The sequence below is a fragment of the Haemorhous mexicanus genome, chromosome 16, assembly GCF_027477595.1.
Source record: "Haemorhous mexicanus isolate bHaeMex1 chromosome 16, bHaeMex1.pri, whole genome shotgun sequence".
In the NCBI taxonomy this organism is placed as follows: domain Eukaryota; kingdom Metazoa; phylum Chordata; class Aves; order Passeriformes; family Fringillidae; genus Haemorhous; species Haemorhous mexicanus.
In genome coordinates this window covers 4,125,226-4,138,181 of record NC_082356.1, presented here as the reverse complement: position 1 = coordinate 4,138,181, position 12,956 = coordinate 4,125,226, and the positions used below count along the sequence as shown (strand labels likewise).

At 50.0% G+C, this 12,956-nt stretch overlaps 1 protein-coding gene across 1 annotated transcript; it reads right to left on the bottom strand.

The window, feature by feature from the left end:
- Positions 1–7,860: 7,860 nt before the first annotated feature.
- LOC132334700 (olfactory receptor 14J1-like) lies at positions 7,861–11,517 on the bottom strand. The gene is made up of 2 exons (XM_059860788.1): positions 11,354–11,517; positions 7,861–8,812 (listed from the first exon to the last, which is right to left on the bottom strand). Exon 2 carries the CDS (start codon positions 8,787–8,789, stop codon positions 7,971–7,973), a length of 819 nt encoding a protein of 272 aa, XP_059716771.1. The 5' UTR covers positions 8,790–8,812; positions 11,354–11,517; the 3' UTR covers positions 7,861–7,970.
- Between the last annotated feature and the right edge of the window lie 1,439 nt (positions 11,518–12,956).

Below are 12,956 nucleotides of genomic sequence, written 5' to 3'. Positions count from 1 at the left end.
GGCAGCTTTCTCCTGGGAGCAATCCTTGGATGGATGGAGTTTTGGAGGTGGAATCCCACTTTGGCCATGAGCACCTGGTCGAGGTGGATGGTTTTTCCTTAGGAAAGAAAAGCACAAACTCCAAGAGTTTATGAAGAAGATGAGAGGTAGCCTCCCATGGGCCAAGGCAGCCAGAGCTGTCTCTCCTGGCACCTTTCATCTTTGCGAAGTCTTTGGACATAGGGATTTTTGGAGGTGGAATCTCAGTTTTGGTTGTGGGTGCCTGGAATGGAAGAAGAGTTCTTTTCATGAGGAAAGCTCAGAGCCCCAGTGTTTCAAAGGCAGATGAGAAACAGCCCTCAGGAAACCAAGGCCAGCCAGACTTGTATCTTCTAGCCAGTTTTGTCTGGGAGAAATTCTTGGATATGGGAATTCTGGAGGTGGATTCCCAACATTGGCCATGGGGACCTAGACATGAAAAGTGCTTTTTTTCCCATAGGATAGAAAAGCACATGGTCCCAGTGTTTCAAAGGCAGAATAGAGGTGGCCTCAGGGTGGTCAAGCCAGCCAGGTCTGTCTGTCCCGGCAGATTTCATCTGGGAACAATCTGTGCATACAAGGAAATATGGAGAAGGAATCCCAGTTTTGGCAATGGACACCTGGAAAGAGAGACAGTTCTTTCCATAGGAAGGAGAGCACAGAGCCCCAGTGCTTCAGGGGCTGATGAGAAGCAGGCCTCGACATGCCAAGGTCAGCCAGACCTGTCAGGTGGCCCCGAGAAGGCCAAGCCAGTCAAACAGTCAAGACCTGTTCCATGTTCCCTGGGTTCCATGGGGCCCCACAGTATCACAATGGTCTCCTTGGTTCCATGAATCCCTGTAGTGTGACAATATTCTCCTTGTCACAATGTTCCCCTTGCTTCTGTAGAGTCACAATGGATCTTTGCTTCCATGAGGTCTTGCAATGTCACAATGGCTCCTTGGTTCTATGGCCCCACATCTTCATCCTTGACCCTTGGTTCCATAGGGTCCCTGAGTTTCACAACTGTCTCCTTGATTCCATGAGGCACCAGAGTGTCACAATGGTCTCTGATTCCATGAGGTTCCATAGTGTCACTATGGTGTCCTTGGATCTGCATTGCCTCCATGGCCCCTTGGTTCCATGAGTTCTGTACTGTCAGCAATGGATTCTTTGTTCCAAGGGGGCCTTGATGTGTCCCAAGAGCTCCTTGGTTCCGTGACATTCCAAAGTGTCATGTACGGAAAATCACACAATGGAAAGCCAGTGTCCATAAAGGAGACAGAGGAGTCCTGTAACTTTATTCCAATAAATGGAAAGGGTCCACCAGGGCACACACCCACGGGGTTTTCTCTCTCGAGGTTCCAGAGGGTGCAGCCTCCTTTTATCCAAACTCCCGGCCACATGTTGCCTTCTTCCTGTCCCCATTGGCCGAGGTACTGGGAAGGTTCAGCCTTCCCAAACCATCTGTCACATTTTCCCCTCTTGAACCTGTCATTTTACCCCAAAGTTCATAAACTCAAGCTTGTGCAGACCCACGTGTCTGTTTCAGGAGCCAAGCTGTCTGGGCTCTGTAATAAAGTTAATGGAGACATTAAGACCATTTCAAAGATGTTAACACCAAAACCTTCACCCATCGAACTGTCTGTAAAGAATCTTCCCTATCAGTCACAATGGACTCCTCATTTCCATGGGGCCCCACTCTGTCACAAGGGCCCCTTGGCTCCATGAGGTTCCCCAGTGTCACCCTGGTGTCCTTGGATCCGCATTGTCACAACTGACCCACAGTTCCATGAGGGTCCCCAGTGTCACCATGGTCGCTGTCTGAGGCTGGATGAGATCAATGTCCTCTGACACCTTGGGATGAGCTGTCAATCAGTCACACAGTGGGGACAGCGCTGAGCCAGCCCTGACTTCCTGAGCAATCACAAATCCCTCCTGGGGGGAGCCCCACAAAGGCCCAGGGGCTTAAAAACACAGAGCACAAGGTCAGCCCCTAGTATGGACCCTGCCTTCTCCTGGGGTTTGGGTCTCACCCACACTGGAACTCCAGGAACTTGGAGCCATATGCGTGTCCTTCTAGAGCTTCTGTCTTTCTGTCTCTCTCTTTCCTCTCCTTCTAATGCTCTTTCTATGGAACATTTTTGGGTACCTCAACAACCTAATTGTTTAAAGGTTTCCAGGTTCAATGGGCCAAGTTAATGAAGTTCCTGCTATGATAAGTGTTTTATGTTGAATTGGATGTGACATTGAATCCTTTTCCAAAGTTTCTTGGATTTTTGTACTTTGCCAGTAAAATTTTTTGTCATTTTGACTTCTTGAGAATATCTGGTTGGTGTTTCTTCTTGTGAAATACAAAGCTGTGTTTCGTGTCAGGTACATAGAGGCAACGTGTGTATTTGTGATTGTGATATGTGTGGAGGCCGACAATGGGACAGTTGCGAATTTTAATAATAACTGAGGAAAGTAAAGCATGGAAGAAGGCCTTTGAACCTCTCTTTTCTTTGCAATTAACCTTGGTTGATTTAGGAGCATTTGAATTAAAGCGTTAACGATGTTGCTTTTTGCTTGTAGTCAGGCCTTAAAGAGTGCTGCAAAAATAACCCTTTTGAAGTATAATTTTAGAATATTGCTTGTATCCTTGAAACTAGAGTTTTGGAAACTATATAAAGGAAATATGCTTATCTCATGCCTTAACAAAACAGAGAAAAACAGCTTGAGAAAGGAAGATGAACATCATCTCAAGGATTTATAATTTTGACCAAGGGAAGCTGGACATCACTGTTATGAGATTTATAGTCATTGTAATTAAAAAGGTGGAGCCACATCTGGGGAGCTGGACTTCACCAGATGGGATTCGTCTTTATTCTTGTGGAAACCAGGACCAGTATTTTGGAAACTACTACTACTGTCTGGGGGCTACTCTTTTTTGGGATGCATCCTGAGAAAAACTAAGTCACAATAGTGTATAGAATTGTGATGTAAAAATTGGAAAATAGAAACTGCTGATGAGAAAAAATTGGAATAGAAACTGCTGAGAAAGCTTATGAGTACCCCTATAAATACCTGTAAGCCCCAACTATAGGTGTACAGTTGGAGGGAAACTGCCCCCACTGTACCCAGCACTGTGTTGCTCATTCTTTTACCACAATTATTAATAAATTGATTGCTGCTTGAATATTGGCATAGTCAAGCTTCTTATTTATAACAGATTTGGTGCATTGGCTGGGAATTTCCAAATCCATTGAGGGAGACTCCTGATCTCAGGGAGGCGCCCCACCTTGGAGGCTTCTGCCTCAGGTGGCCCTGAGTGACTGGGGAATCTCTCAGGGAAGAGGAAATCCTTAAGGTAATTTATGAGCAAAGAATTTTGAGCTCCCAGAGTAGACTGCAGTAAATTCAACTGTAATAACTCGTGTACGAAGACCCAGGCGAGAAAAGGAGGCTGTAAGTATCGCTTGGTTAGGTGGGAAAAGAACGGGTGTAGGTGTGTAAGAGTGTGAGTGGTGTGTGTGAGACATGACCCAGTCACAAAGCGATCGTGGAGTTCTTCTAACCTCGGTTTCGTCTCCCTGTGAGGGGAATGGCAGGTGAAGGAACAAAGCGAGTGAAGTAGGATTTCCTGTATATAGAAGGTTGAGGGTGAGAAGAAATAATAGTTAAGGGGGATTTATTTTTCTTAGGAATTGGAGGCGGGTAGCGGTACTGGTAGAAGGGACTTTTTATCAGAAAAATCCTTGACAAAAAGGGACCAAGGTCTGAACAAGTGTGGTCGAGGCGAGTGAGGGAACACCTGTTAGGATAAAATGGGTAAATGCCAAAGCAAAAACCCAAGAGCTGGTATACACCAGCAAGAAAATAGAGGTACTGAAGGTAGTGGAAAAAGAGGGAGCATTTTACCAGAGATACCCCAGGACAGCCCCCTTGGGGTAATGTTAAAATTGTGGAATAAATGTGAAACCAGGAGAGGAAAAAGCAAAGAGAATATAATAAAATATTTTATGGTAGAATGGACTAAGGAAATGATGTGACCTGATAATTTATATTGGCCAAATGTACGGGTCATCTGAAGGGTGGATCTGTCAGGCCTTGAATGCCTGTGTAAATAAAAAGGACCTTATTAACCAAGAAGAAAGCGATAATGCAGCTTTATGGCATGGGTCCTGGCCTACTCCCCTGTATGCATTTAAAACTAAAAAGGAAAAGAATCAGTGAGACCCCTTAGATAACCTTCAGCCCCCTTCTCTACCACAGCCAGCTGCTCTGCCAGAGGTGCCTCATCCAGTACCCAATCCACCCCTTGCACCTAATCCTGCACCCCCTGCACCTAATCCAGCACCCTTTGCACCTAATCCTGCACCCTTTGCACCTAATCCTGCACCCTTTGCACCTAATCCTGCACCCCTTGCACCTAATCCTGCACCCCCTGCACCTAATCCTGCACCCCTTGCACCTAATCCTGCACCCTTTGCACCTAATCCTGCACCCTTTGCACCCAATCCTGCACCCCTTGCACCTTATCCTGCACCCTTTGCACCTAATCCTGCACCCTTTGCACCTAATCCAGCACCCTTTGCACATAATCCTGCACCCCTTGCACCTAATCCTGCCCCCTTTGCACTGAGTCCAGCACCCTTTGCACCTAATCCTGCACCCCTTGCACCTAATCCTGCACCCTTTGCACCTAATCCTGCACCCCTTGCACCACAAGCTCCGATGGCTCCACTCCTGGTACCAGATTCACCACCAGCACACAGAACTAGGAGCCAGGAAAAGGCACGAGCAGAAAGCAGTGGGGATAGCAATAAAGAAGGGAAGGGGGGCACTTGTACCCATTAAGGGAAGTACCATTAGTAGGAAATCAAGGGAGACCAGTCATTGGGTATGTGTCAGCCCCCCTGAGCACTGGGGATGTGAGAGCTTTTAAAAAAAAGGGGAGGGTTACTTGAAGATCTGCTGGGGGTGTCTGAAAGGTTAGATCAGTTCCTAGGACCCAGCATTTACACCTGGAGCTAGACTCCACAGATGGGATTCGTCTTTATTCTTGCAGAAACCAGGACCAGTATTTTGGAAACTATTACTACCATCTGGGGGTTACTCCTTTTTGGGATGCATCCTGAGAAAAACTAAATCACAATAGTGAATAGAATTGTGATATAAAAACTGGAAAATAAAAGCTGCTGATGAGTAAAAATTGGAATAGAAAATGCTGAGAAAGCTTATGAGTACCCCTATAAATACCTGTAAGCCCCAACTATAGGTGTACAGTTGGAGGGAAAACTTCCCCTGCTGAACTCAGCGCTGTGTTGCTCATAGTTTACCATATTAATTAATAAATTGATTGCTGCTTGAATATTGGCATAGTCAAGCTTCTTATTTGCAACAAAAGGATGCCCAGGGAGTGCTGAGAGCAGATCCTTGAGGGCAGGAGTGCAGGGAGCCCAAGGCTCTGGGCAGGGAACTGCAATGCTGAGCAAGGCCTGGCTTGGCTGCAGGAAGCAGAAAGGCCAAGCCCTGAGCCCAGCCTGGGCCAGCAGGGCCTGTCCCTCACGGCTGGCTCGGGGCTCTTTGTGGGGCAGGGGGATGTGAGGGGCAGCAAGGACAAACGCCATCCACCTGCAGCCCCTGCCAGCCTCCCCAGGAGGCCGAGGGAGAAACAAAGTGCAGCCCCTGCCAGGAAAGTTCCTCCTGTGGGGCCTCCGGAGGCGCTGCCCGAGCCCAGGGCACAAAGGCCTGGGTGCCTGTGGCCCTGCCAGCCGTGCCCAGCCCTTGGCCATCTGTCCTGCAGGCTGTGCCCCCTGGGCGTGCTGCTCCTCTGCCCTGGCCGGCTGCACTCGCCCATCTCGCTGTGCCCCAGCATTTCTCACCCAGCGTTTCTGGGCCCTCCCTGGGCTCCCTGCACCCAGCGCTGCCGGCTCCTGGCACACAGAGCCCGGCCATGGCCCAGCCTCACGCTGGGACACCTCCAGCACCAACATTCTGCCCTGGGAGGGACTTTTCTTTCTCCTCAGCTCCAGGCTGAACCTTCCAAGCTGAAGTCTGGGGAGGTTTCCTGCAATTCCCACTGCCTAGGAAAGCTCTGTCTCCTGCTGGTCACAAAGAGAGAAGGGCTGGAGGGAGATGTGGTGGTCAGAAGCTGTTTGGGGCACAGTGACCATGAAATTATTGAGTTTTTAAACATTCTGTGAAGGGAGGACATCAACAAGTCTTCTGCAATGGACTTATAAGAGGAGAGTTTGGCCTATTTGCAGATTTGGCAAGTGCCAAATCAGGTAATGATTTATTAAAGGAAATCAGCACCTAAAACAAAGGATACCAGGAAGGATGGATACCCTTCAAGAAAGAAATTTTGAAGGAGCAGCAACAGCCTGTCCCTCTGTGCCCAAAAGTGACCTAGGAAGGAAAACAACTGGTCTGGCAAGGCATGAAGGTTTTTCCAGGAACTCAGGGGAAAAATTAGAGTGCATGACCTTTGGACAGAGGGGCAGGAAACTCAGGACATGTTTAAGAATGTTGTTAGGTCATGCAGAAAGAAAATTAGAGAGGTGAAAGCTCAATTAGGATTTAACCTGGCCACTTCTTTGAAGGATAATAAAAATGATTTAAGAAATAAATTAATGGCAAAAGGAGTGGAAAGGAGAACCTCCATTCCTTATTGCGGGGGATATGGTTCCTCAAAGACGAGGAAAAGGCTGAGGTACTTAACCCCTTCTTAGCTTCACTTTTCAAGAGGAAGTCAAGTTGTCTTTACTTACCTGAGCTGGTAGATGGGCACAGGGAGCAGAACAGCCCCCCTGTAATCCAGGAGGAAGCAGCTGGTGACCTGCTGAGGCACTCCAATGCTCACAGGTGTCTCTGGGATCAGATGGGATCCATCCCAGGGGAATGAGGGAGCTGGTGGACGAGCTCCCCAAGCTGCTCTCCATCATTTACTATCAGTCCTGGCTCAGCAGGGAGGTCCCAGAGGACTGGAGGTGCCAATGTGAGCCCATCCCCAAGAAGGGCTGGAAAGAGGAGCTGGGGAACTCCAGGCCTGTCAGCCTGACCTGGGTGCCTGGCAAGGTTATGGAACAGATCACCTTGAGTGCCATCCCAGGGCACCCACAGGATGGCCGAGGGATCAGAGCCAGCCAGCGTGGATTTCAATATCTGCATTGATGATCTGCATGAGGGGACTGAGTCCAGCATCAGCAAATCTGCAGATTACACCAAGCTGGGTGTGAGTGTGGATCTGCTGGAGGGTAGGAGGGCTCTGCAGAGGGACCTGGACAGGCTGGATCCAGGGCCCAAATCCAACAAGGTGAGGTTGAACAAGACCAAGGGCTGAGTCCTGCACTTTGGCCACAACAACCCCTGCAGTGCCACAGGCTGGGGACAGAGTGGCTGGACAGTGACCAGGCAGAAAGGGGCCTGGGGGTACTGATGGACAGCAGGCTGGACATGAGCCAGCAGTGTGCCCAGGTGGGCAAGCAGGCCCGTGGCTCCAGGCCTGTATCAGGAATGGTGCGGCCAGCAGGAGCCAAGCTGCTGTGCCACCCCTAACCTGCCCCCAGTTCTGCACACAGACATTGCTGCTGCAGCTCCATAGAAGGCAACAAAAGTGGGATCTCCAGTGGAAACTCTGCTGGGAGATCCTTTAGTTCATTTAAAGACACTGAGAGCACAGCTCCTCACTGACTCAGTCTGTGGCCACAGTAAAGGTGGAGAGAAACAAAATGAGAAATGGCAGAAACAGTGGCATTTCTTTGTGGACAATATTAAAACACTAAAACAAAGGAATGAAAAGAAGAAACCATCAAACCCAAGTACTATCAAAGATGACTTTTATTACAAGTGACTTCCAGAACCTACCAAGCAGCTTGATGTTTCTGAAACCATCCAGTTATCAGTGTCCGCACTGCAGCCTTGAGCTCCTGGTTCCTCAGGCTGTAGATGAGGGGGTTCAGGGCTGGAGGCACCACCGAGTACAGAACTTACAGGGCCAGATCCAGGGATGGGGAGGAGATGGAGGGGGGCTTCAGGTGAGCAAACATGATAGTGCTGAGGAACAGGGAGACCACGGCCAGGTGACGGAGGCAGGTGGAAAAGGCTTTGTGCCGTCCCTGCTCAGAGGGGATCCTCAGCATGGCCCTGAAGATCTGCACATAGGAGAAAACAATGAACACAAAACAACCAAAAGCTATACAGACAGTGAAAACAGAAACCTTAAGTTCCCTGAGGTAGGATTTGGAGCAGGAGAGCTTGAGGATCTGAGGAATTTCACAGAAGAACTGGCCCAGGGCATTGCCATGGCACAGGGGCAGGGAAAATGTATTGGCTGTGTGCAGCAGAGCATTGAGAAAGGCACTGGCCCAGGCAGCTGCTGCCATGTGGGCACAAGCTCTGCTGCCCAGGAGGGTCCCGTAGTGCAGGGGTTTGCAGATGGACACGTAGCGGTTGTAGCACATGATGGTCAGGAGGGAAGACTCTGCTGAAATGAAGAAGAGGAACAGAAAGAGCTGTGCTGCACATCCTGAGTAGGAGATGGTCCTGGTGTCCCAGAGGGAATTGTGCATGGCTTTGGGGACAGTGATGCAGATGGAGCCCAGGTCGCTGAGGGCCAGGTTGAGCAGGAAGAAGAACATGGGCGTGTGCAGGTGGTGGCCGCAGGCTACGGCGCTGATGATGAGGCCGTTGCCCAGGAGGGCAGCCAGGGAGATGCCCAGCAAGAGGCAGAAGTGCAGGAGCTGCAGCTGCCGCGTGTCTGCCAGTGCCAGCAGGAGGAAGTGGCTGATGGAGCTGCTGTTGGACATTTCTTCACTCTGGGCATGGTGGACTGTTGAAAGAAGACATTGACAAAGTGCGACCAATTTCTTTGAGTCAATCCTATGTATTTTATGTGGAATCTCAGCAAAATCACTTCTCTTCCTGTGAGTGAAATTTTGCTAGACTCTTTTTGATTTTGAGTTTGTGCTTCTGAGGCCCTGCCTCATCTTTACCAACTCTCACAGCCGGAACACTGGGGAGACCTGAGGGAAAACAGATCTCTATGTGCCCCAATGCAGTTGATGCTAGTCCCAACACAGGAGCCCTTTGAATATTTCAATTCCTCTGTTTCATGGTGCCAGCACTTAAAAATTTCTTGAAAAATAAAGTAGACATTCTGAACTCTACGGTTTAAAAATAATTTTCTCCAAACCCTTCTCTCTTTCCCTGTGCAGCTGGACAGGAAGGAATACAAAGGGTTGGTCTGGTTCTCTGCTGCCTGGAGTTGAGCCTACTGGGCACTCTCTATCCAAGCCTTGCTCCTGCCAGTGCTGCCAGAGCCCAGCCCAGCCCTGGGGGCTCAGCTCTGCCCTGCAGACCCCTCCCAGCACAGGGCACTGCCCAGGGGCATCTCCCTGGCAGCAGGGCCTTAAAGGCAAGGAAGGCAAACAGAGATGCTGCAAGCCAAGGTGCTGCTGCTGCTGTCTGTAGGGAGAGGAGGCTGAGGAGGCACTTTCTGAGGGAGATCTGGGGCACATCTGCTAATGCCCAGGGTGACAGTGCAGGAGTCTCAGTGACACAGCCAAAGCTGACAGCCCCTTTCTCTTCCCTTTAGGAGAAAGGTGAGAGCAGCCCTGGCCATGCAGCACCATCTTCACAGCAGCAGGAATCTGCCCTGATGGGGGTCGCTCCTTCCACCTCCAACTTCTCCCCTGCAGCATCCATGTGGAGCTGCCAGGCAGGCTGAGAGCTGCCCCTGGCAGGTGGCACATGCCTTGGGCTGGCCAAGAGCCCTGTGGGCTGCAGGACCTGCTCTGCAGGACAGCCCTGGGCAGCCCTGGCTGCAGCCCCAGCTTCACCCCCTGCAGCCATCCCTGGCAGCAGCAGGAGCCATCCTGCCCTGTCCCTCTGACGGTGCCCAGGGCAGCCCTGCTCTGCAGCACATCCTCCCCCAAAGCAGAAACATCAGCAGAGCCATCCTTACAGTCACATCAGTCCTGTCCTGGGTCAGCTTCAGGAGATCCCTGCAGCCAGAGACTGACTGTGTCAGAAGTGCTGAAGATTTCTCCATGAATGAGCTCAGAATTTTCCTTCCAGCTGCTTTGAGCCTCTGCCTGCTTCACTTCTGACAGGTACTTGCAGGCAGTGCCCTCAGCCCTGCTGGGCTGGGAGAGGAGCTGGTCCTCAGGAGAAATGTCTTTTTGAAGCTCTTCTTGTTTTCCCACTAGCTATCTCTGGTCCAGGAGACTGGCCCAGCTCAGCAGCACAGACACAGCACAAGGACTTCAATGACCCTCTCTAATTATTTGGTGTTGTTTATATCAGACTCAATCCCTGAGTGAGTCTTCAAAAAACTTCTCAAGAACTCAAAGTTAAATTTAAACTCCAAAGTTTCGTTAAGTTTAATAAGTCCCTCTGAGAAAGTGTCCCCAGGTTCCAGGTAGAGCAGAACACTGAAGGCAGTGATGCCAGCTGGGGACAAACAAGGCCAAGGTGTCTCTGGGGCTGAGCAAAGCTAGATGTGTTTCAGGAATTCAAAGGGCCAAGGCCTTAGCCCCAGCCCCTGGCAGATCCTGTCCCTCCCTCCTTGCTCAGGGCTCTTCCCGGGATGGGCACTGGCATGTGGGGATGTGCAGTGCCAAGGGCAGGAGCATGGGGCGGCCCCTGCCAGGCTGCTGAGCAGGGACAAGGAGGCCATGAGGCCCCAGGCCTGCAAGGGTCACTTGTCTCCTGCTCCTGGCTCAGGCCCAGGCCCAGCAGCCATGGCCAAAGTGCTGCCCAAGTTGGCTCTGTCAGGGCCTGGCAGCTGCTGCCCATGCCTGTGCCCTGTGCAGCCCAGGCTGTGCTACGGTGTCCCTGCCCTGCGCCTCTGTCCCTGCAGGCTGTGCTCATCCCCCGGCTGCCCCACCTGGCTGGCCCCTTCCTTTGCTGACAGCTCTGCCTCCTGCCTGCCTCTGCCTGCCCACACAAAGCCTTGGGCTGATACCAAAACGGTTCATTCCATTTTTACCTTGCCTGTGAACTTCCAGTACAGGAACAAGGCATGCAGGGGCTGCTTTCTCAGCAAGGATGGTTGGAAGAGAAGAAGAAGACATCTGGCTCAAGGGTGCAGGGATAGAGAAAACAAGCACTGAATCTGGGAACTTGGGGTGGTGTCTTGGTTTGGAAAGACAGGTGCCTGCTAAAGAACGCAGAAGCCTCCCCTGAAATGGAGAATGCAAACCCTCCCCACCCCTCCTAATTACTATGAATTTTAAATTAAGGGGCTCTCAGGCAAAAACATAGAGGAGCAGGAAATAACCGTTCTTTAATAGGGAAGGAAAAAAAAAAAAGAAGGATAAAAGAAAACAATGCAATACACTAGAACAACACTGACAGAGTCAGAACCCACCCTGACACCCTGTCTGTCAGGGTGTTGGTAGCAGTCCAATTGGAAAAGTGGCTGCAGTCCTCCTGAAGTGTTAGGTGTGGTTCTGTTGGAGCAGGGGGGTCCTGTAGAAAAAGGGTGTATTCTTCCTCTGCAGTTCTGTGGAATCAAAAGCAACTGCTGTTCCTCTGGAGAATCCAGTGGGAAGCCGTTCTGGCGTGTCAGAACCTCCAGATTATATCTGGGTAGAAATTCTTGGTTCCTCCCTCTGGGCGGAGCATCTTACAATGGGAAGTTATAGCTCTTATCAGCCATGCAGTGACATTCAATAGCCTGTTATCAGCACATGTCCTGGGGTGACTGTTATCCCCGTTTGTGTGTGTGTAATTTATGCTGAATATTATGTTCTGTGCCTTTAAGACTGGCAGAGTGAAAGTTTTGTTTTGGGCCTCTTATCAGCCACTCGGCGGGACATCCAGATAGCACCAGTACATACTGCTGCTTTTTTGCTTTTTGCCCTGCTTTTTGCTTTTGCTCTTGCTTCTGCTTTGCTTCTGCTTTACTTGCTCTTGCTTTTTTCCCTCTTCTCATTAGTTAATTTAGCTAAACAGTCCAAATTCCTTCCTGGATTATTTCCCCTCTCCTGTTTGGACCTGCCAACCTGCTCCGGACTGGGACCTGGGAAACACCGAGAGAGAGTTTGCATCTTGTGGCTGCAGCAGCTGCCCCAGTGCCAGAGGGACAGATAACAGCGACCACCCCCAGGAAAGACTTTCTGAATTTGTCATCTTTTTCAGAGCAGTGAAAGAGCGGTGTCATCCGGTATTGTTCATTTTGGGTGTTGGAGGTGCTGTGCTTGTCAAATAAACAGGTTCTTTCCACTTCTCTCAGAGGAATTCTTCCCGAACCGGTTGTGGGGAGGGGCCGTGTGGGTTTGTTTTTTGGAGAAGCCCTTTTTGGGAATTCTCTCCCAAATTTGCCCTAAACCAGGACAGTGTTTCAGAACCTCCAGACTATATCTGGGTAGCAATGCTTGGCTCCTCCCTCTAGGCGGAGCATCTCCCAATGGGATGTTATAGTTCTTATCAGCCTTGCAGTGACATACAATAGCCTGTTATCAGCACATGTCCCCTGCCAAGGGAGGAGTGATTATGATCACTCAGGGAGAGAGATAGGAAGAATTCCCCACTTGACACCAGACAACTGCCATACAGATGGTAATAGAATATATCTTGCCTTGCAATCTGGAACAGGTGGGTTTTATGGAAATGAGTAAATTATAATTCACATTTAGTGACTGTATATAAGCAACACACTGGTAGAGTCACGTGTCCATGTAAGGTTAGAAGTTATCCCATGTTGGACCTTAGGCCTGAATAAGTGATGCTTTCTTACCCACCAAATTATTGTTAAGGTATCTTATTCTGATATTTTGGACATTTGGTGACAGCAGAGGCTCACAGAACCAAGGAGTCAGCTGTGACACTGTGGAACCCCATGGAACCAAAAGTCCATTGTATCAGAGCAAGGCCTCATGGAACCAAGGAGACCATTGCTGGCAGTGTGGAAGCTCATGGAGCCATGGGGTCATTGTGACACACTATGGGGCTGCATGGAACCAACGGTC

Excerpts from the sequence above, each read along its gene's own strand:
- LOC132334700 (XM_059860788.1), bottom strand. The coding sequence starts at position 8,789 with ATGTCCAACAGCAGCTCCATCAGCCACTTCCTCCTGCTGGCACTGGCA.